Source organism: Vulpes lagopus, chromosome 8 (genome assembly GCF_018345385.1).
Source record: "Vulpes lagopus strain Blue_001 chromosome 8, ASM1834538v1, whole genome shotgun sequence".
Taxonomy (NCBI): Eukaryota; Metazoa; Chordata; class Mammalia; order Carnivora; family Canidae; genus Vulpes; species Vulpes lagopus.
Window position 1 is genome coordinate 77,954,595 of NC_054831.1, and position 23,848 is coordinate 77,978,442.

General features: G+C 44.3%; 1 protein-coding gene across 1 annotated transcript in view; it reads left to right on the forward strand.

Annotated features, from left to right (window-relative positions):
- Positions 1-23,848, forward strand: part of SFMBT2 (Scm like with four mbt domains 2) — a 212,536-nt gene that overhangs the window by 26,251 nt on the left and 162,437 nt on the right. The window contains 3 exon segments of the mRNA XM_041767770.1: positions 837-931; positions 3,082-3,237; positions 3,239-3,323. Coding sequence (XP_041623704.1) covers positions 837-931; positions 3,082-3,237; positions 3,239-3,323 — 336 coding nt within the window.

Here is a 23,848-nt window from a genome sequence, read left to right on the forward strand (position 1 = left end):
TTTAGGACTGATTTGCAGATAGGTTAAGATAACGTTTCCAGGTCATTAGCTCTTTCTCCTGGACACTAGGATGTAATAGTGTTGTCCGTGCCATCAGATGAGTTGCTTGGTGCTTTCTGACTATACAGATTTGTCTCCTACACAGAGTCTTACATGTTTTGAGAATTGCTTGATGGGCAGCTTGTTGGTTTATGTCACTAAGTTGCTAGGTTATGACCTTCCCGTACTTGAGCAATCCTTCTGGACCTCAAATAGTTTTCTTTTTTTCTTTCTTTTTTTTTTTCCCCTTGGAATAACATCAGAGTCATTGCTTCCCAAAGTGCCTCATGATACTCGCAGTCTGTGCTGTTACTTTATTGTCTCGAGTCAGAGTATGTAAGGAGTGGTCAGATGCTCATGCTGCGTGCACGTCCTGGTGTCTCCCCAAAACTCAGTGGCTTCTGTTACCTGGTCTTCCCACCTCCCCGAAGATGGGAGTGGCCGCGGGGACAGTGGCCAATTCCCAACAAGTACTCTCATGGGTGGCAGGAAGGCCCCGAGACCAGTCTCATTCCAGTTGCCTGAGAGCTCTTGGTTTTACTAACCTCGATTTTGCCAGGGTCGTGCAGGCAGGATTTCATCCGTTTCCCTTTCCAGGGTCAGCACTCTGCCATGAGCTCGCCGAAGCTGACCGTCGGCAGCCTCATCCTCAGCAGGATCCTCCTGCACCATCAGATTCACGTGTTTCTTGCATGAAGGATTTCCTGCCCTTTGTGGAAGGCCAGCACCTTTCCGTTCTTCACTCCAGTGTTGATATTCTTCTGGTGTTTTATTTTGTTTTGTTTTGTCTTTGGCAGAAGAAGGTTCAAGCCTGGAGGAAATTGGCTTTAACTGGGGAGAATATCTGGAAGAAACAGGTGCCAGTGCAGCTCCTCACACCTCCTTCAAACATGTACGTAACACACCCATGTCTTTTTGGTCTGCATTTGGTGGGGCGGGTGGGGCATCTGCAGGAAGATGCTGAAGCTTTGGAGAGAAAAGGGAAATTGAGGCAGGATTTCTTAGACATCAAGAAGAGAGGTGGACATCGACTTGCTTTCTGCAGATCGCTGCGGGAAAGATGGGCCTTGTCCTTACGCTTGATCTCTTCTGGTAACGGGTGCTGGGCCCTCGGTGGGGCTCCGTGTGTGGGCTACAGTGTGCACCTTACCCTTGTTCTGCATCCTAAAGGGTCAGAATGCACAGATGTGGGCCTGCACGGTAGACAGACATGGCTCTACAAAGTACACAGAAATGGCCCTACAAAGGGTACACAGCCTGAAACGGGTAAGAGTGATGTGAATCAAGAGCCAGCAAACTAGGCAAATACGTGTGATGAATAATGTCATCTAGGAGGAGTAATGGCTGTATATTTCCATTTTGAGTTGATATTTTTATTTCAAAAAGACACCTAAAAGTCTTATAGCCAACTTTGTGGGCGGATGAGTGAAATTAGAGGAAATAGCTATAAATATTCAGGGCACTTTTGGATCAAACCAGGAAATCATTTTCATCGGTAATATTTCTTTGAACGATGCCCATGGTGTGCCCAGCCAAGGGCGAGTCCCAGAAAATAAAAGATTGAGCTTTTATCAGATTTTTGCTTATGTATGAGACTTTGGTAATATATCATTAGCCAGGGAAAGACTGAATTTCCAGGACCCAAGTTCTGAGGCATTACTGTTGCTTTACTGGAAATGAAAATTTAATTCTGAGAAACATTTCTTTTCCCCCCACTGTGCTATCCAAGGCAAAGATTTAGTCCAAGGATGGTAAGCAAACTGGCGTACTTCTACAGCATGTTCTTGCTTTTGGCTCTCTTGCCTCTTACGATGCTGGGATGACTTGGCTGGATCCCTTGAGGTGGTTTAGGAAGGAGATGCTGATCCATAAATTTTTCCTTCCTTTCTGTACCTGCAAGTTATCAGTCTCTCTCCATGTGGAGCTTCTCTGTTCTGTTTGATCCAGTTACTTCTCCCACTTTCCTTTCTTTCTTTTTTAAGATTTTATTTATTTATTCATGAGAGAGAGAGAGAGAGAGAGAGGCAGACACACAGGCAGAGGGAGAAGCAGGCTCCATGCAGGGAGTCTGATGCGGGACTCAATCCCAGGACCCCGGGATCATGACCTGAGCTGAAGGCAGATGTTCAACCACTGAGCCCCCCAGGGCGTCCCTCCCAACTCCCTTCAGCCACAGTGTCGTGTCCTTCTGGGTGCACCATTTCCCTAGGCCCGTGTGCCAGGTTTAAAGGAAAAGTATTGTAGACCCATGGATGAGCTGTGTATCATTCCATCATCTCTTAAGCAGCAGCTCCTCATGGATGTCGGGTGAGCTTTCGATGTTACGGCTCACTAGGCTGCAAAGCTTTCTTTTCAGGGGAGGGCTGGCAAATATTAATAGACTATAACCATTAATTTAAAAAAAATAGGAAATCTAATCTCTATGGCTGTGCTATTTGCACAGTGGCCACTAGCCACGTGGAGCTACTGAGCACTTGAAAAGTGTGCTGTCCAAATGGGGATGCGTGTCTACATGTGGAATGTGTGCCAGGTTTTGCAGGTTTCAATGGGAAACAACAGTGTAAAACAACTCAGTATTTTTCATGTTGATTACATCTTGCAATGACAATATTTGGGATATATCAGGTTAAACAAAATACATTATTAAAACTAATTTCATCTGTTTTAGCTCACTAATTTTTTAATAAAGATTTTATTTATTTATTCATGAAAGACGCAGAGTAAGAGAGGCAGAGGCAGAAACACAGGCAGAGGGAGAAGCAGGCTCCCCAAGGGGAGCCCGATGTGGGACTCGATCCCAGGACCTTGGGGTCACAACCTGAGCCAAAAGCAGACGCTCAACCCTTGAGCCACCCAGGCATCCCTATCTTGCTAATTTTTAATGTGTCTCCTAGTAAACCTCACGTCTGGTCGGTGGCTCACATTGTGTTTCTAGGGCAAGAGGAATACCATGTTTAAGTGCTGTATTTTTAATAGTTCTCGTGATCCTCTGGGTGTTGTCTGATATAATAACATTTTCCCCATACTTTCTCTTTCCCAAAGGTTGAAATCAGCCTTCAGAGCAACTTCCAGCCGGGGATGAAACTGGAAGTGGCCAATAAGAACAACCCAGACACGTACTGGGTGGCCACCGTCATCACCACCTGCGGGCAGCTGCTGCTCCTGCGCTACTGTGGTTATGGCGAGGACCGCCGGGCCTGACTTCTGGTGTGATGTAGTGATAGCAGATCTGCACCCTGTGGGGTGGTGCACACAGAACAACAAGGCCTTGATGCCCCCGGATGGTAAGCTCCCTGCATGCAGATGTCGAGGCGGCCCACATCGCAAGGCCTTTTGATTTGCAAGCGATCATCGTTCATGATGTTTGTAGAGAAGCCTCGTAGACATCTGAACACTGATTTAGTAGGAAGGTCCGGTGCTTTATGGGTTCCTTCCTTTGAGTTTCAGGGTCTGGTGGGCTCTCGAAGTGAGGGCAACCTGGGTGCAGCTGAGCCCACCGTGACCTTCTGGAGACTAAGGCTCTGAGTCTAATCCTCAAATGAGCATTGCGGGTAGGAGACAAGGGCTGAGGGATGGATGGGCGCCGACTTGGAGAAACCCGGCCGCGTATCACACACGTGTATCACACAGGCACCTGGAAGGAGCTCGCCCGACCTTGTGAGTGAGAAGAGGCACGTTTCCAGATACCTGAATACTTAACACCCTGTTTTCAGGGTTTGATTCCATGGTGACGGCAGCTGTTTTGCTTGAAGACTTTCAATGCTGATTCTCAAGCCTGTGTAATATCCTCGTGGTAGCTTGTCTGCCTGTTTTAACTTTGACTTGATACTTTTATTCCCACCTGACACGTAGCTTTCGCAGCTGAATTCAGAGCTTCTTTCTGTCTACTGTACTGGCTGTTGCTTTTGCCTGGAACTTTTGGATTTTACCTTCCTTCTGAAGTTCTGATATATTGCTCTTCTGATTGGTGGGAATGGTCTGTGGCTTCCTACTGGCCTGTGTTGTACATGATTGAGAACCTGCTAAGAGGCGGTCAGAATAGACCCATAAAGCTTGAGTTGTGATGTCTATAAGGACTGAACAGATTGCATGGGCCTCAGCCGACATCATTTGCCTCATTGCCTCAGAGGAAAGAGACACAGGCCCTTTGGTCCTGGTTTGGGCCGTTGCACCTGTGATCCCCTCATGCATGGGCTCTTTCCAGTCCTCTGCCCCAAGGTACCCCTTCCTCCTCCAGCTGTCAGCTCACCTGTGGCTTCCTCAGGCCACCACGGTCAGACCCTGTCTTGACCCCCTAAGCCCCTGATGCCCTTAGACTTGACTCACATTTGCATCTGTGCGTCTCCCCCTCTTGCTGATCTTTGAAAGAAAAAATTGAGTTCCCGTACACACACTGTAAAACTCATCCCTTTAAAGTGTGCACATCAGTGATTTTTGGTGTAGTCACAACGCCGCGCAACCGTGGTCATCGTCTTAATTCCAGAGCATTATCGTCACCCCGTAAAGGGAACCCCATAAGGTGCCCACTGACTGCTGCTCCGTTCTTTCGTTCCCCAGGCGCTGGCAGCCACTAGCCTGCTTTCTGTTTCTACAGCCTTGTTTATGGAAACACGTGGAAACACATAACGTGAGAGTGAGGCTGCTTGAGTTTGGCTTCTTGGGCTTCGCGCCCTGTGCTGGAGGCTCATCCCTGTTGTCCGTAGCGTGGGTCAGGCCTTCATTCCTTTTTCTGGATGAATGTCGTTCTGCTGTGTGGCTGGACCGCACCGTCCCTCTGCACGCAGCAACGGTGGGCGCAGCTTTGACCCCGAGCAGCCCTGGGCAGTTGTTCACCTGTATAGTCCTGTGCTAACACCTGTGCCCGGCGAGGTCTCAGTGAGCGTTCATGGGCAGACTGAAGGCTCTGGAAGGAAGTTATTATCTGTGCTTTCATAGATGCCCTCGAGAGAGGAATGCTGTAGTGCCTGTCTCCCCGTCTCTGAGTTGGTGCTGGTCCTATGCTTGGAGCTGCACGTGTGAGCCTTGTTTCTGGTCTCACTGCGGAGCGAGGGGTGCTCTGGTGATTGCTGGCCTGGGACTTTGCTCCTGCCTCCCATCCCGGCTGTGCAGGTGCACGCAGTGGGCCGAGCAAGGTAAAGCTCTGCCTCAGCACGTCCTAGGCCCAGCTTGCACTGTGTCTGTCCCCAGCGACACTTTTATGTTTCTCTTATTTTTTTTTTTACCCCTTTTATAAGATTTTTTAAGGGGACAGAACCTTGTGAAATGTAAGCACCACGTCAGCCCATCTCCAGAACCTTTTTGTCTTGAGTAACTGAAGCTTTGTACCCACTGAACAGCAATCCCCCACTTCCTCCCTTCCTGGAAGCCAACATTCCACCATCCGCTTCTCTGGGATTGATGGCTTCAGAGGCCTCACGTAACTGGAGTCCTGCACTATTTGTCCCCTTGTGACTGGCTTACCTTCCCCTCAGCATCATGTCCTCCAGGTTTGTCCACGTGCAGCATGTCCCAGGATTTCCTTTTTTCTTCTTTCCAATTTTGTTGAGATAGAATGAACCCACAACCCTGCATATGTGTAAGGTGCATAGCATCATAAGTTTTTAAAAAAACTTTTTTAAATTGGAGTTCAATTTGCCAATATATAGCATAACACCCAGTGCTCATCCCGCCAAGTGCCCCCCTCATTGCCCATCACCCAGTCACCCCAACCCCCCGCCCACCTCCCCTTCCACTACCCCTTGTTCATTTCCCAGAGTTAGGTATCTCTCATGTTTTGTCATCCTCACTGATATTTTCACTCATTTGCTTCAACGTGGAGGGACCTGGAGGGTATTATGCTGAGTCAAAGAAGTCAATCGGAAAAGGACAAACATTATATAACATCATGAGTTGACTCACGTACGTGTGAAGCCATACAGCAGGTTAGGTGAACATCCGTCATCTCATAGAGATACAAAAAAGAACAAAGAGAAAAAAATGTCTTTTCCTTGTGATGAGAGCTCTAGGATTTATCATCTTAGAACCTTGAAATATGCCACGCAGCAGTGTTAGCTGGCGTCCTCATGCTGCGCCTTCTTATAACCTTTCCACCTTCACCCATTTCCCTTACCCCCCAATCTGCTGCCGCTAGCAACTGCTGCATATCCCATCCCTTTTTAAAATGTTTTCTGTGGGTTTTTTTGTTTATGTTTTTTTGATTCCACGTGTAAGTAAGATCGTACAGTATTTGCCTTTCTCTATCTGACTTATTTCACTTAACATAGTGGCTCCAGGGCCGGTCCATATTGCTGCAAATGGCAGGATTTTCTTGTGGCTAAAGAATGTATACACACACACACACTCAATGAATATTTAGGTCGTTTCCACCTCTTGGCTGTTGTAGATCATGCTGCTGTGAACATAGGGGGTGCACATATCTCTTCGACGAGTGTCTTTGCTTCCTTTGGGTAGACACGCAGTCACAGAATTGCTGGATCCTGGGGTAGTTCTCGTTTTAATCTTACGAGGACCCTCCGTACTATTTTCCGAGGGGGCCACACTGAGTGGCAGTTCCCCCAGCCGCGCAGGAGGGTTCTCTGCTCTCCGCATCCTTGCCAGCATCCCAGGTTATCCCTTGTCTGTCCGAGGAGAGCCATTCCACAGGTGTAACGTGATGCCTCCTCGGGGTTCTGATTGTCATTTCCCTCATGATGAGTGATGTGGAGCAGGACCCGTTTATGCTCTTTGGAAAAATGTCTCTTGGAGCTTCTTCTCACTTTTTTTTTTTAATTGATGTACGGTTGACACACAGTGTTTCGTTAGTTTCAGGTGTCCGACACAGTGACTCAGCTTCTATCTTGGCTGTGCTCCCCGCAAGTGGGGCTGCCGCCTGTGCCCATAGAACACTGTTATCGATTATATTTCCCTTGCTATACCATCAACTATATTCCCCTTGCTGTATCTTTCATCCCCATGATTTATTCATTCTGTAACTGGAAGCCTGGACCTCTTGATCCCCTTCACCAAATACATGAAGGGAAATGGGTGAAGCTTCTGCCCATTTTTCTTTTTTTTTTTCTGCTCATTTTTAAATTGGATTGTTTGTTGTTGTTGTTGCTGTTGTTGTTTTTAGCTATGGAATTATAGCAGTTCTATATACATTTTGTATATTAACTCCTTATTCAGATACATGGTTGCAAATATTTTTTCCCCATTCTGTAGGTTGTCTTTTCGTTTTGTTGATGGCTTCCTTTGCGGTGCAGCAGCTTTTTAGTTTGATGTAGGTCTGCCTGTTTTTATTTTATTGCTTGTGCTTTAGGTGTCCTATCCAAAAAAAAAGCATTGGGAAGACCGACGTCAAGGACTTTTTTTTCTTCCTGTGTGTTCTTGTAGGAGTTTTATGGTGTCTGGGCCTAACATTCAGCTCCTTGGTTCATTCCGAGTTAATTTTTTTTTGCTAGTCCTGTAGACAGGGCTCTCTTCTTTTTTAAAGACTGAATAATATTTCACTTGCGTTGAATTAAAACAGCCACAGACGTGAGAAGATACAGTGTGTTATATGATTATTTAATTTCCTTGTGGTCTCTGTTCTCTCCTGAAGTGAACCAGTCTTGACAGAGGATTTGTGCTGATGGAAAATTGGAAAAACATCAGGGCTACTCGAAAACCAGACTTCTTCCCGCTAGCCTGGCTCCGCTCACGGCGGCCCTGCCACGATGGCCACACCTGCTGGGGAGGGTTCTCAGGCTGCCGCCCCCCCTCTCACTGTCCTTGCTTATCTCATACATGACTCACTCTCCAAGTTTGACATGTTAGCAGCTAAATGCCCTTGGAAAGGCTGCACGATGGTTTCACTTTCTAATAGATTCTCTAGTGAATCGTTTTTAGAGACAAGTTCCAGAGTGCTGAATTTTAACACTCTCGGAGCTAATGGGTTCATTTGGTAGAAATCCATGCTGTTGCTTGAGAGAGAGGGCATAGTTTATTAATCAATTCTTCTTTCTCGCTTGGATGAAAAATGTGGCAGCAGTCACAGCTCCAGAAGCAACATCAAATTTGTATCCTACTGACTTTGCGCTATTAGGCGAGACAGGGACACAGTTAAAATGACAAATTCCCAATGAAAAATGGGAACACTCTGTAAAGGGGGAAAGCATTAATGTGACGGAGAGATTTGAAGCCCGCTCAAACAATAACAAGTTATGCTAATTTGAGAATTTCTTTATTGCTCGTTTTAGAGAACTTGAAAAAAAGAATTTAGTAGGTAATCAATATGGCTTGGAAATCTTTAGCGCAGAGAACAAAGTCAGGAAATAGCAGGTTCATGGGGGCAAAAGGTTTTATTGATTGCTGTAGTACAGGATAATTATTGCTTCGTAGCCAGAGGCAGCAGTTGTTCCACAGGGAATCGGGGAATCTATTTTTGAACAAGGATTCTTGTTTGTGTGGTTTTCTGTCTTGGAGAGCTAATATCATTGTAAATTCTGCAACTGTACCTGGTCAATCTTTGTCGTGGTTAAACTTGAAAGGCATCCCAGGATATTAACACAAGTTAGAGTCCACGACACCACAATGCTTTTGTTTGGGATGCTCCGTGGTGATGGATTTTCTTACGCCATCTCAGGAATTGGGATTTTTAGAGGGAGGAGCAGCGCGGTTGGAGTAAGGGGATCTGGTTCTTATCTTGCCTCTGCCATTAATTTAGCTACCTCGGTGAGTTTCCTCTCCGCTTTCTCATCTTGGAAACGAGACTGTATAATCTCTGAAGAGCTTTCTAGTCTGACATGCTTCGGTCTGCGGTCCTTGTGAAGGAAAGGGGGAGCAGGGGCACTAGTTTGCTCAGTGTATATATGAAGAGTGGTGTTTTTTTTTTTTTTTTTGGAATGAAGATCTGTGGAAGTCCAGCACAAGAAGCAGAAGCACAGAAGTTTCTGTGTTACTGTTGGGGTGGTCAGGTTTCAGTGGATCGGGGTGGGGGACAGATGAGGCTGGGAAATTATTGGGAGTGCCTGGGTCCATCGTCACCTGCAACGGATAGAATTTCACTCGCTAAAGAATGAAGAGTCCTAGACTCTGGTTCCCTGTTGGAGCCCAGAGGACTGGGATTACTCCTTCCCCGAGTGAGAGTCGGTGGAGATGTCATCGAACCAGTCAGTAGGTGCATGAGCGCTTCAAAACATGGGTGGGCGAAGCAAGGGGCTGACGGTGTGTGGTGTTTTGCCTCACGGAGGGAGGAAGAAGAGGGCCGCCTCTCCTGCTCAGACTGGGGTCGTGTAGTGCTCAAGACCTCAGAGGACATTTTGCGATTGTCCCAAGTAGTCTTCCATCTTCTGAAGTCACGGCACTAAAGCATCATTTTGTGAATTGGGATGATAGTTTTGCCAACTACCTAGCATCCTTCACGGTCCCATATTTTCTTGCCTTGCTGTTTGAAATGAACTAAAGTTTGAATTAATGCAAACCATCATTCTTACATTCAACGTTTCAAGGAAGGAAGCGGCCTGATGGCAGCGCCACCTATTTCCTTAAGATGTGATTCCAATCAGCAGGTGAGAACTCCATTACTAAGGACTTGTTCCGAGAGACCCGAGTGCAGTGGCCAGTTGGCCGTCCAGAGAGCAGTGTTCCTGCTCGTGAGCTAATCGGTACTAATCTTTCATATTAAAAGTATTAAGAAACCTACTACATTAAAGCATCGGTAAGTGCAGTGGAGGATTATCGTTCTTATTAGAGGAGCTAGATGTAAAACGTTTTGGCTTAGTAAATCAATAAGGCTTGATTTATTCATAAGCACATGCAAAGCTCGCAAAGGGCAACTGCCAAATAATTATTGTTTATGGTGATAATGTAAGGAAATCATTTAATCCGGTGACTGTTTCGCTGTTATTTATTGAGAAGTGGCAACACTACCTCTCAGTGTCTGGGGTCGGGGAGATTGGAGCTCTAGCAGGTGCCTACTGAGTCCCTGAAAGGAATGCTCCTGTAAGATTGCAGGTAAGTATGTGTGATGATGCCTGTCCAAATAAAACCCCTCGGCTTATAAATTGAGAAATATTTATGCGTGCTTTCGATTGTTGCAGTAAAAAGTATTGGAATTACTGTGCCTTAGGAATCATGCCACTAATTTTTATTTTCCCCATTATTAAAATTTCTGTAATTTGAATTGCAAACTCTGCAGTCTTGCCAGAATGACTCTATTTACCATCCAAAGTTGAATCAAAATTACTGGGAGTTAAGTTATTATATAACTTATTTGAATAAAGGGATGTTTATTCATGAAGTGTTAGAAGCAAGTGTGAACATGGCCTTATGTTATGCGGGTAGATGCTGGCAGGCTTTGAAGCCTGGTCTTAGGACTGTTTGGGGGGAATTTTGTTTTTACCGTAGTTGATTATAAAATAAGAGCTGTGGCAGGTGGTGCATAGGACTCTGAAGTCATGGGATGACAGGCCTCCCGGGTGTTTAATGGTGGATGCTGAGAGGTAGGATGTGATCATGTTATACTTATTACTTAAAATTTAAATTTGGGGATATTAATGAAACTTTAAACAGTCTCCTTGTTTTCGTCAGCGGTCCTAAGTGTGGGACCAGGCACCTGCCTGGTCAGGTTGTCATCTGCTTGCTCTTCCGGTCTTCTGTCCCCTGCTTGTTGGTTCTCATTTGCGTGGCTCCTGGAGGCATCCGGGCTCATACAGACCCTGAGGGTCGGGCACAGACCAGGACAGCCACACATGTAATTGCGCACTCTCTGAGCACGTGACCTTAGGTTTCTGAGGCTCCATCTTCTAACATACCACCCCGGACAGATGATTGCTAAGTTTTCCTTCTGTTCAGAAGTGTTCTGAATATAAGAATTCAAAGGGCAGGAGCACCTGGGTGGTTCAGCGGTTGAGCGTCTGCCTTGTGTTCAGGTTGTGATCCCGGAGTCCTGGGATCGAGTCCTGCATTGGGCTCCCTGCGGGGAGCCTGCTTTTTTTTTTATAAATTTATTTTTTATTGGTGTTCAATTTGCCAACATATAGAATAACACCCAGTGCTCATCCCATCAAGTGCCCCCCTCAGTGCCTGTCACCCAGTCACCCCCATCCCCCGCCCACCTCCCCTTCCACCACCCGTAGTTCGTTTTCCTGAGTTAGGAGTTTCTCATGTTCTGTGGGGAGCCTGCTTTTCACTCTTTCTGTGTCTCTCATGAATAAATAAATAAAATCTTAAAAAATAAAAATTAATTCAAAGAGCAATGAATGAGATTTAGAAACGGGCTCTGAAATAAATAGGCTCCATGGATAGGCGCCTACAAAACTGTATGTGGGTTTTGTTTTTGTTTTTGCTTGTGGAAGGAAAAAAAAAAGACAAAAAAAAAAAAAGGCAGACTAAATGGTCTTTATATAAATAAAAAAACCTATATAGGTAGTGGCGAACAACTATTTGTTCATGAGTAAGAAATTAGTTTCTTCTCTAATCCCTGCTTGGTGTTTGTATTTATCTTTTGAAATTCGCTTTAAACCACATATCCCCTTCATCGATGTCTTGCCCAGTGATTAAGTTAATCACGAATTTTTATCCTGTTTACATCATGGCTCTTCAATTGAAAACACTTTCACCCACACAGTATTTCTATTGTGTGCCTCCTGTGTACCAACTAACTAAATGTAACCCTATCCTAAGAAGACCCTTGTAAAATGGCTGATAGAATTCTTACTTTACTTTTGAAAAACATGGCTTTGGCAAGGGTAAATAAATTGTACCCAGGTCAACAGCTTGAAGTAGATCTTAAGGTAAGGACCATTTTTTTTTCCTCCTCTGCTTCTGAAATCAATGCTTTGAAAATAGCAGGAAGTCAGTAAATATTTGTTTATTGATCAAGTTGTGTCAGTAAGACTTTCGAATCTTTAGACTTGAAATATCGGAAACGCACATTACCAAGAAAAGTTGTGGGATTGGCTTCTGGTAGAATGCTCCTTGTCCAGAATGTTTTCCATCCTGTCATTTTTGGAGGCAAATAAATGGAAGAGATGCGGTCTGGAGCTTCTTTGCCAAATGGTAATCATGAGATTATGTAAAGTTATGTAAATTGTATCAGATGCTATTTGGGTGTTTCTGCACTACATGAAAACTGTAAGCACAAAGCGGCACCGTGAGATGATTTTCCTTTTCGGTGTCAGCCACCAGGGAATTCGCTTTCTCCTGCTCTGAGTCCAGCAGCGGGTCCTGTAGGTCAGGCTCCTGGCTGATTCCGTGCGGGATGTGGGCCAGTGTGCGGGTCTCGGGGCCTCTTGTCGGCCTCTGTTCACCCCTCATCTCCCTGTCGGGGCCTGTCCTCTCTGACCCCTCCCCCGTTGAGCGTCTGGGCCCTAGACTGCTACTGATGGGGTCCACGTCCGGGCTGGGCTCCCATGCCGCTCGCGTCTCAGCCCCGGTGGACCCTTTAATCCCCCCGCTGACCCTGGGGCAGTGCCTCTGAGAGAAGCCTCCTGTTGCCTTTGGGCAGACGGGATTCCGTAGCGCAGAGTGCCCTCCTGGGACCTCTGGCTGTTCCCAGTCTGACCTGCCTTTTTTGTCTCCCCGCCCAAGCTGGGAGCCCTCATGCCATCTGTCCCCCTCCATCGTGCCACTGACTGTCCTCTAGCCTGTTGGGCTGGTGAGCTTCTCCTGGCCCTTTTCCTGCCCTGGGCTCCTGAACAAGACTCTTCTTTCCTGCCTCTTCTTGTCAAGTCCTCTGCCATTAAGGCTCAAGTTTCCAGAGCCGTGCCTCCATCCAGGGCCATGCCCTCCATCCAGGGCCATGCCCTCCATCTAGGGCCATGCCCTCCATCCAGGGCCATGTCCTCCATTGTAGGGCCATGTCCTCCATCCAGGGCCATGCCCTCCATCCAGGGCCATGCCCTCCATCTTAGGGCTATGCCCTCCATCCAAGGGCCATGCCCTCCATCCTAGGGCTATGCCCTCCATCCAAGGGCCATGCCCTCCATCCAGGGCCACGTCCTCCATTATAGGGCCATGTCCTCCATCCTAGGGCTATGACCTCCATCCAAGGGCCATGCCCTCCATCCAGGGCCATGTCCTTCATCCAGGGCCATCCCTCTATCCAGGGCCTTGCCTCCATCCAGGGCCATGCCTCCATTCAAGGGCCATGCCCTCTGCATTTATCTGAGAGGTCAACAGGACTCACCCATGGTGAGTGCCTCTTCCAGAGCTCTGTGCTGTTCTGAGAGTACCTGCCCACTTGGCTTACTTATAAGCGATGTGCCAAATGCAGATGTCCTTCTGGATACAAAGTTCTACGACATGTTTAAAAAGTGGGTAATGTGACTTGATCATGGCTTTTGCTTTTTTGAGTGCTTGCATCTTAATTTTATAGCCTGTTCCCAGCTCTGAGAAGTGCCAGACATAGAAGTCAGGATAGCATAGGCCAGTGGCCTCCGATGTTAGGACCACACGTACACCGGACAGGAGGGGCGTCTGGCCTGGGCTCCGCATTCTAGAAACTCCATGAGTCACAAGTATAAAACAACTACATTTATTAAAGAATGCAGAACCATCTTACCCACCTGGGGATCTTGCACTCAGGCTGGGCACAGCCATCCCTCATTCTGGGACTAACATTGGTTGGGCACAAGGGACATGATTCTGTATATGTTTTGAGCCCTTAGAAAAAAAGGCCTGTGTCTGATTGCTGTGGATTTTGTGGGTGGTGGCATTGCCCTAAAGAAGAGGTAATGCATGCGTTAATAAAGCTCCATATTACTAAAGAGAGAGCACAGACAAGACGCTTTTGCATACGGAAGTGTCCCTCTTCAGGCGTGCTGAGCATCCTCATTTTTGTTGTTGTTGCTTTTTTTTGGTGTCCCGTTGTGTGGTTTTACTGGCACTTAGTAATTGGTGCAGAATTTGCAACACTCCTATACATTGGTGGAGGAATATTGTCCAATATTAAAATTTGATTTTGGTTATGAAACAAAACTATTTTACGATATAAATTCATGCTCATCTCACATGTGTGTATGTAGCTCTAGAGAGCGTGTGTGAGGCGTGACATCAATTTTTTACATTGGCAGCTGAAGGATATTGAATGCTAGAACCATGGGTAGTTTAAATTTTTATAAACATATATAATAAAAGGTTAAATATTCAGAAAACCTGATAAAATATTTAATTTTACTTAAGTATTTTGGATAAAAATTTTGATGTTCGCTAATTATAATTTGTAATTTTCCTATTGATTTCAGTCAATGATTTGGAATATTTAGAGGGAAAATAGCTTTTTTGGAGATGCATAGTAAGATAGTGAGTGACCAAAGGAACCATAACTGATTTAATGAGCCATTCGCAGTTTCACTTGAAATTTTGATTTTTGCATTTGGATTTACATTGTTTTAATTGAAAACATTAAAATGTATAGAGTGGATATAATTATATTTTATAATTTAATAATTATTTTATAATTTATAATATGCATTAAGTAAAATTAATATTAAATATTCATAAAATATGTAATTTATAACTTGCAATTATAAAAATTATAATATTTTAATCCCTTAGATGATTTCTATTTAGTATGATTTTATTTAATAACATGTTATTAAATAAAATGTATATTAAATATCATGTTTATAAATAAAATTTATATATAAAATTTGTAATATCAATAAAATATATAATCATTTTATAATTTATGATATAGTTATAAAATATAATATTTTTAATTTTATATTTTAATCTCTTAAAGGATTCCTGTGAATATGGTACAAATTATGTGAAAAATCTTGATTTTGCTTTTAACTAGGTAGTGCTTTTTCTAAAAAATAAAGTTAAGGAAAATAATTTTTGTGGAGTAAATATGTGATGATCTATGAATTATGTAAATCTCTAATTTATTGCTCATCCAAACACTGCCAGTCCATCAACAGGCAGACACACCATCATCATCAAATTTATTAATCTTCAGCATTTTGGCAACTTGCAGTCGTATATAAACCATAGCTTTTTTTTTTTTAAACCATAGCTTTTTACATACTTTCTGATTCTGTTATGATGAAAATCTATGTGTCAGCAAAGGAGGATGGGACATGCTCGACCTCACAGCCTGTTCACTTGATAACAGCTTGATAATAACTTGAGAATACTTCCACGTGTGGCACGCAGGTCCGTATTTGTGCTGTTGCTAGGCCTGGACAAGGCTTCCACCCCGGGCCTCTCACGGCTCCCCTGACCCAGACGTCTTGGGAGGGCTTGCATCCTGGGAGTCAATTCCCAGACCCTCATATTCTGTCTCTTTCCTGAAACCCGACTGCCTGTGAAGACACCTCTGGGTGTCCTTCCCTGCCACCCCAGCCAGCCCGCCTTCTACTGTAGACACCGAGCACAAGACATCGGTGTTTTAAGGGAAACCTCCTCTAATTCAAGACCTTATGTTAAAGTATAATGCTTTAATGCTAAACCATCAAATTTTGTGATGTTACTTATGTTTTGCTTGGGACCAAAAATAATTTTATTTATTTATTTTTATTTTATTTTTTTAAAGATTTTATTTATTCATGATATACATACTGAGAGAGAGAGAGAGAGAGAGAGAGAGGCAGAGACACAGGCAGAGGGAGAAGCAGGCTCCATGCAGGGAGCCTGATGTGGGACTTGACCCCAGGACTCCAGGATCACACCCTGGGCCGAAGGAGGCACTAAACTGCTGAGCCATCCAGGGATCCCCCCAAAATAATTTTAATGCTCTGAGCCTAGAGAATTTTTTTTTTTTTTAGTTTATGGCTGGAGGGATTTAAAAACGTTTTAAATTACATATTACATTTTTTGTTGTTGTGGAGAAGTAAGGCAGGAGGAGCAGTAAGTGGTGGGCATGAAAAGATAGTACGCGAGGCACGAGTTAGAGGGATGTGCGACGGGGCTGCACCATACAGATGGTTAAGGTAGCGCTCATTCAGGTGCATTTAAAATTGCACAGTGGAGAGGTCCAGGTCATTCTTTCGGATACAGTTATGGGAGCGATATGGCCGTTTTATTCAAAGTGTTGTATGTGGAGTCATAGGAAATGACATCCTTTGCAACCATTTAAATGACTGAACGATTTTGGAATGCTCAGTTGAAAATATGTGACCAGGGAGCATAGTTTTTCAGAATTATTTGGAGGAGGGATGTGAGCAATAGAATTTGACACCTGTATCAGCTAAAAGGCCATTCTGAAAAGCCAATTAGTCCCTCTTGCTCTCCTGGGCAGATGTTTGGCCTTTATAATCTGGAAGGTGTACTTTCATCCCCAGGGGGTCATTGCCTGAGCCTTGCCTGGCAGGTGTCTCAGTATTCTGAATGTCCTTCCATGTCCATCTTAGACTTGTAATTTAGGTGTTTAGGAGATTTTTAGGGCTTTGAAAGGATTTCTCATAATGGGGCTTTTACAGAATTTATATTCAAGTCATGGTTCCCTGCAAGTATTTGTCCAGGGTTCTTTGGTGATGGGAACACTACCTTGGGTTGATGGGGAGGAGCCCTCTCATGGCTGCCAGCAGCTGTTCTGGTCCACAAACTATATTTCTATTGCTCTAGGAATGGAAAAAATTGTACGTCCATTTAAGGATTATTTAACCAGGTTCTACTATGTACTCAGGGGCTTTTTTAGTGGGAATGTATGATATGGTTATTAGTAAACATTTTACGCAAAGCTCATTTATAATATGGTTAACTGTTGGCCAATGGCATGTACTCAGATGATGGGCTTACTTTTGGAAATGAATTTTTAAAAAATATTTATTAGAGAGAGAGAGAGTGCACACATGAGCGAGCATGAGTGGGAGGAAGGGCAGAGAGAGAATCTTCAAGCAGACTCCCTGCTGGGCGTGGAGCCCACCGACACTGACATGGGGCTTGGTCTCACAACCAATGAGATCATGACCTGAGCTGAAACCAAGAGTTGGATGCTCAACCGACTGAGTCACCCAGGTGCCCCTAGAAATGGAGGTTTTACATGACAGCTGCTAGTGTACGTATTTATTTGTTAGTATGATCTGCTTTGGCCACACATTCTTAAAGATCTCACTCTTGTTTTGCTAAGATGGATTGGAAGGTAATTTGAAATTCTGATCTCTGGAGACTTTGGGTAGGATCTTTCTTCTTGCCTGGGTGGGAACTTCTCTGAGAGCTTTTTTTTTTTTTTTTTGCATTTTTAAACATTTATTATTATTATTTTTTATGCTAAGCATTTTTTAAAGGGTGGCTGGCTTGTAGTGGGAATTTACAAGAGCTGGAGATTGACCTGTTGGGTAATGAAATCCGACCCCTGACTTCTGTGGTGGTCAGCCAGAGGCGGCTGAAAGCAAAGGTCTCTCTGCACCGTGTCCTGCTGGTATGTAAATGAAATCAGTGGGTGTATCTGGAGCTGCCTCCTGTGCAGGGAAGAGTGGTCTTCCGGCCACCTGGGGGAGGACGAGTATTGGCCTGAGTCAGGGGGTCTGGCTGGTGGCTCAGCTCTGCCTCTCACCCGTCACTGGTCACTGGCGTAACCTTGGAAGGAAGGAACCTTGGACTTCCTTGGAAGGAAGTCACTTAACCTGTATACATCCCCCTCTGCATCTTCAGAAAGGTTGATTAATGCCTGACCTTGCTCTCGTTGACTGGTAGTGTCAGCCCCGAGTCTGATGGCAGACTTGGAAGCTCTCTGGAACCCCACAGTACTATGTGACGGACACTCACCCTCACCCTCATGTTATTCCTCCTTTTTTGTTTAAATGCAACGGGTCCTAAGGGCCCCCCCTTCCTAGGTGAGACAGAGGGAAGTGTCCGCGAGGGAGCTCTTGTGTCTAATGGGGGAGCCTTCTCAGTGCAGTGACAGTTCCCGTAGCTGGGAGCCCCCACCCAGCTGCTCTGTGCCCAGGATGATGATGAGGAATTTACTTTTCCCCCACAATCTTGGGGAATTTTGGTCATACCTCTGTTCAGAGTTACCCTGATTCTCTCAATTAAATGTGTGAACCTTGGACAAAAGCCCCCATTTCTAAACTTTGTGACTTCCAATATTCTCATGGAGGGTAATTGCTAGCTGCCTTATTGGATTGTTTTGTATATTAAATGGGATTTGTATGAACTCAGAGCTGAGTTAAGAATACAGGAGGAAATCTAGAAATATTGTCTTTTTCTTCCTTCATCCTCTGGCTGAAGATGGTATTTTTTTTTCATTTTTCATTTTAGTTATTGATTGATTTTTTACAAGGCCTTACTTTTTTAGAGCAGTTTTAGTTTCACAACAGAAACTGAGGGGGAAGGTACAGAGATTTCTCATATACCTCCTGCCCCCACACCGTGCAGAGTGTCCCCCACTGTCAGCACCCCCACCAGGTGGTCCAGGTGAGCCTAACACAGATTCACCAGCATCACCATCTTTTTTCAAAAGATGATCAAATACTGGAAATCAAATACTGGTTGCATCAATCTGATATGTGTCTCTATGGTCACTGGGTGCTGTACAGTCTGTGGGTTTGGACACATGTATAATGACGTGTACAGCATCACAGAGTCGTTTCAGTGTCCTGAACATCTCCCCTGGTCCACCTTTCCGTCCCTCCTCCCGTCCCCACCCCAGGCAACCACTGATCTGTAACACTCTTATTTTTTAGGCCTGGCACACAGTTAAAGCTCCATGTTTGTTAAGGACAAAGGCCCTGCACTAATTGCAAGAAATAACAGCAACCACCAACAGAAACTAATTGGTAGCAGTGTGTGCATATTATTTAGGGAAGAGCCTTTTGAATATTGTTGCACTCACACACACCGGGATCTCACTCCTGGGTGTTGAAGCCTAGTGCGTGTTGGAAGCGGTGGTTCGACAGAGAGGAGAGCCACTAGTCACATACCCTTGTATTGAAGATAATGATGACCAACAGCGTGGCTGCAAGGGAAGAGAAAAAGTCTGGGGAAGGTGGTATCAGTGGAAGAGCAATCTGATGCCATTTACTGTAGGAGCAAATAGCCCTGTCAGTGGGTCTGGAGAGTACAGGGTTATTATACAGGGAAGTGTCAGCTGTTACTGGGAAAGCTGAGTAATTGGTTTATATGATTCTCAGTCTTCAAAAAAGTTTTACATTTATTTTGTATATTAACTAAGTAGGTGGCAACAGAGGGATAACATATGGAGAAATAAAGATTGTAAAGAACTACTGCTCTTTGACGGACAGGTGCTTTATGAGTAGAATGTGTCATGATTATAAGTATCTTAGAATTTTCCTGCCAGAGCCATACCTGCAGTGTAAGACACTGTCTCCCCTGAAACATGGTAAATCCCTAAGATAACACAGCCTTGGGGCATTGGCCCGGTACACAAATGATTGATTTTAATGATTTTTTGTATTTTGAGATGTAGTGAGGTGAGCTGTGTTGGTCAGCCAGAGGACGATGCTCCAAGTAGGCATTTACCTGGTGAGGACCCAGGATGGTGCTCAGATGGAGCCCATGGTGGGGACCCATGGCGGGGGCACCTGTCACGATGGAGAATCAGGCCGACCCGCAGTGTGGCTCATTGAGGCAAGCTCCGTGATACTTTGGCTGTCTGTTGAGATTGGGCGGATGGTGAATCCAGATGGGAAATCCAGGTCATGTGGTCCAGGCCTGGGGTCTGGGACTGGCCCGAGCAAAGCAAGACCCCAATCAGTAGCGTGGACCATGTGGGAAAAAGATCTCGAACCTACAACAGGATTGGATGCTGGAAGGATCAGAGCTGGCCTGGCCTCATGGGCAGTGTAGACCAACCAAGGCAGGAGGAGGGAGCTGTGAAGTGGAGCCCTAGGTGATGCTCCTGGGACCCCAAATGGATGATGTGAGCGAAGGGAGCTTGGATAGGATGTGTGTGTGTGTGTGTGTGTGTGTGTGTGTGTGTGTGTGTGTGTGTGTTCTAGGAGTTACGGCTGGGCTCCCGGGGCCTGGGATGAGTGGCTTGTTTACTTTCAGGATGTGGCCGTGAGAGGGCTTCTGAGCCTTCTTGCCTCTTTGAGAACTGCTTCCCCACAGGGGCATCCTACAAACTGGGTGATTTCTCCTTGGACAGCAGCTAGTCCTTGATACACAGGTGTCTTAGATCGGTGATGAGGAGGGTGGCCATCAGCTGGCTCAGCCTAAGGGTCTGGGGAAGGCAAAGGTGCCTAAAAGAGGCAGACCTGAAGCCAGGGAGCATCCAGCCTGTCGTTGGTTCCATCTGCTTTAGGTCCTCAGTGGCATCCTGGACCCACACCCGGGGCTGGCTGTGGGGATAGGACTCTGGGGATGGTGCTGAGGACTTCATCAAACATTGAGAAATTGAGCACCTGTAGCTTTTATTAACTGAGTGTCACGTTGTTTAGGTTATTTTCACATTTTTCTCTCTGAGATTGGGGAAGAGGCCTGTGATTCTCTCTGCTGTCCTAGTGTCAAGGAGGGGACTTAAAAGACATAGGGAAGGTCATTACATATTATAGATTCTTGAGATGTCAGAGTCAGGAGGAAAGCTGGAGAGGGTCTCATGAGCCCTCTGGGCTGGGGATCTTTGAGTGTCTGATGCTTTTAAAAAAATACTTTTTATTTTTTTAAGAGCAGTTTTTAGGTTTATAGCAAAATTGTGGGGAAAGTACAGAGAGTTCCCATACATTCCCTCCCGCAGCTCAGAGACAGCCTCCCCCAGAATCAGCATCTCCCCGCCATTTGTACAGATGGATGAACCAGCATCATGCCCCCCAAATCCATAGTTGACGTTAAGGTTGATTCTTGATGGTGTACATCCTATGGGCTTGGACGACGAATGATACTCTTAACATCTAGCATCACATACATGAAGCAGTTGTACCGCCCAGAAAAGCCTCTATTACTGCACCTGCTCATCCCTCCCCGCACCCCTTGGCCACTGCGGCTCTATACTGAGTCTCCAGAGTCTTGCCTTTTCTAGAATGTCAGATAGTTGAATCCATAGGGTAGGGGACCTTTTCAAACTGGCCTGTCTATGCAATCATCTGTACTTAGGATTCCTCTGTGTCTTCGTGTGGCTGACTAGGGATTTTTTCACTACTTCACTGTTTTGTAGGTGTCTGGTCTTTATCTTGGCGATTATCACGTCACACCCTTAAAAACCCTGAGCTCTGGACGCTGTAGCAATAACCAGGTATGGTGTCCTGCCCCGTGCGTGAGAACATGGATGTGCCAAAGAGCTCCCGTTCAGAACAGGCCAGAGCAGCCCATGGGTTGTAGAGGTTGTCTTTCCTGTGAAAAGAATTTATATGTCCAACATTTCTTAAAAGAAGGTATCAAAGATGAGCCCGAATCTAGTTATATACAGCAACTTTAAGGATGGAAGGATTACACAAAATGAAGCCCAGCTGTTCATCTTTTAAAATGTTCTGAGAGTATTGAAGAGAAATATGATTTTAAAGGTTTTCATAATTTATTATTTTTCTGGTTATCTCCTACCAATTGGCAGAGCTGTTAAGCATTGTTGATTAAACAATGCAGATTTTCTAAGAAGCCCATTTGACATATTTACACAATGATGACTAATAGCCCCCCAAAGCCCATCGTGGATTATAGAAAGGAGTTATTGCCATTAAAATCATCTTTAATGATTTTTTCCTCACTAGACAGTTATGTCAAGTCATTAGGATCTGCTCAGCTTATTTCTTAGAAAATTGTATGATGAATATCTTCTGAGACTGTCATAAAGCAAAATAATTTGCCAACCCACACCAACTTCCCACTACCCTCAAACATAATCAAAACAAAACTCTTTGAAAATCTCCAAAGAAAATAAAATTTATTTAAAACCTAGTTTCTGCTTTCAATGTTTTATGGCCCTTTAGAGATTAAGGGATGATTTATATGTCTTGTTCAGTGTTATTTGGAGTAATACTTAATCACAGATTTGTTTTTTGAAATGAATAAAGCAACTTTTTTTATGTTCTTCATCTGTATATCTAATGTATAATTTGTTAGCTCATCAAAATTAATTTTATATTCCTAATGTACATGGAGCTTTAGATTTATAAGTCCTGCTAATGTTCTTTCGGTAAAGTGTATGTATTTATGTGCCCTTCCAGCGTGGATTTCTGCAAAGCATTTATGCAAGGAGGGTGTTCACATAAATAACCAACTGGCAAATAAATGTCAATTAAACATTCTATTAACGTAGCTGGCAGCAGTTCTTTAACAAATATTTAAGTGTAGTATATTAGATTAAATTAAATTTTTTTGAAATGCTTGCCTATTTAGCTTCCCAACTTAACTCGTCTTTCTGCTATCAAAAGCATGTTTTATTTTACACTGAGAGAAGTATAGGTTGACTCTGTGTACATATGAATACAACTTGCTTAAGTACTGTTGACCCTTGAACTTGATGGGTTCCTACTGTGAGGGTCCGCTTGTATGCGGGAATTTTTTTCCAGGGGGGGGGGGCGTAAATACAGTACCTTAAATGTATTTTCTCTTCCTTATGGTTTTCTTCCTGACTTCATTTTAAGAATACAGTGTATAATACATTTAACACACATTCATATACAAAGGATGTGTTAATCCACAGTTTATGTTGCCAATAAGGCTTCCAGTCAACAGTAGGCTGTTAGTAGTTAAATTTGTGGGACTCAGAAGCTATATGTGGATTTTGACTGCACAGAGGTCAATACCCATCACCCCCCATCACCCCCATGATCCTCACAGTTGTTCAGGAGTCCAACTGTATTATAAAGATTTTTAGTGGTTTTTAGATGTACAGAGAATTGATTATTATTGATCTTTTTCTTCTAATTTCATGGTACCCTTTCTTCTTTTTTTCTAGACCCTCTTTCCATTTTTTCTTTTTCAAAATTTTTCTCGTTTAGGGATTTGGTTTTTTACCTTACAGCTCATCTAAGGTCCTTGATTGCATGGTTTATGTATTAGGGTGAATTGTAAACTTCTATTACAGAAAGACCCCCCCCCAAATACGGTGGCTTACAGCCATTTAGAATTATATTACCCTTTCTGGCAGCAGGCCAGGGGTGAGTGGTTCAGGATGGTGGACCATCTTGGGTCCTTGCGGCACTGGTTTCTCTCCAGTTTGCTCTGCACCAGTGGATGGTAGAAGCTTGAGTCTTCGCATTCCCAGCAACAAAGACAGAGAGAGTCCGGGGCCAGCTGCTCACTTTCCATGGGCCAGAATTTAGCACCTGCCCATCCCTTGTTGCAAAGGAGAGTGAGAAATGCACTCTGTAGCCATGGAACCCAACTTCATAGCTGAAAATCCTGGGGTGTGGAAGCTTCTTTTACTGAAAGAAATAAGGGAAGAAATACTCCTCTGGGACGGTTAGCAGTGTCTGCTATAACTCATTTAGCTAACACACATTTTTTTAGGTAACTATTTCATCTTTCCAAACATCTCAAGGAAAACGTAAAAGTGCTTGAAATATAAAACCAAACCAAACTACTTTTTTTTTTTTCCATTTGGGAGTCAAAGTGCATTTTTTGGTAGGTTATAAAGTACCTTAAATTTCTAGCTTGCAGCATTTGTTCTTGATTTAATATGATACGTGCTTTTCCCCTGTTTTAACTTTTAAAGAGATTAATGGCTCATGATCCGATTGCCTTATAGCTGGGGTACACCAGCCACACTCTTCACTGTGTTTTTAAGATGTAGCATATCTGTGGCACAACATAAAATCACTTACTACTTCTGCATTTCTGTGTGCTTAAATATATCCTATTGAGCCTAGATTCACCTTTTTCATTTTAAAATTCTATTTTTTAAAGTTTGAGTTTATCAGTTAATGTGTACAATATTTTCAAGAGACAAACAGTTCTAAAAGGCTTGTTTTAAAAATTAACGGTGTCTTGTTACATCCCACAA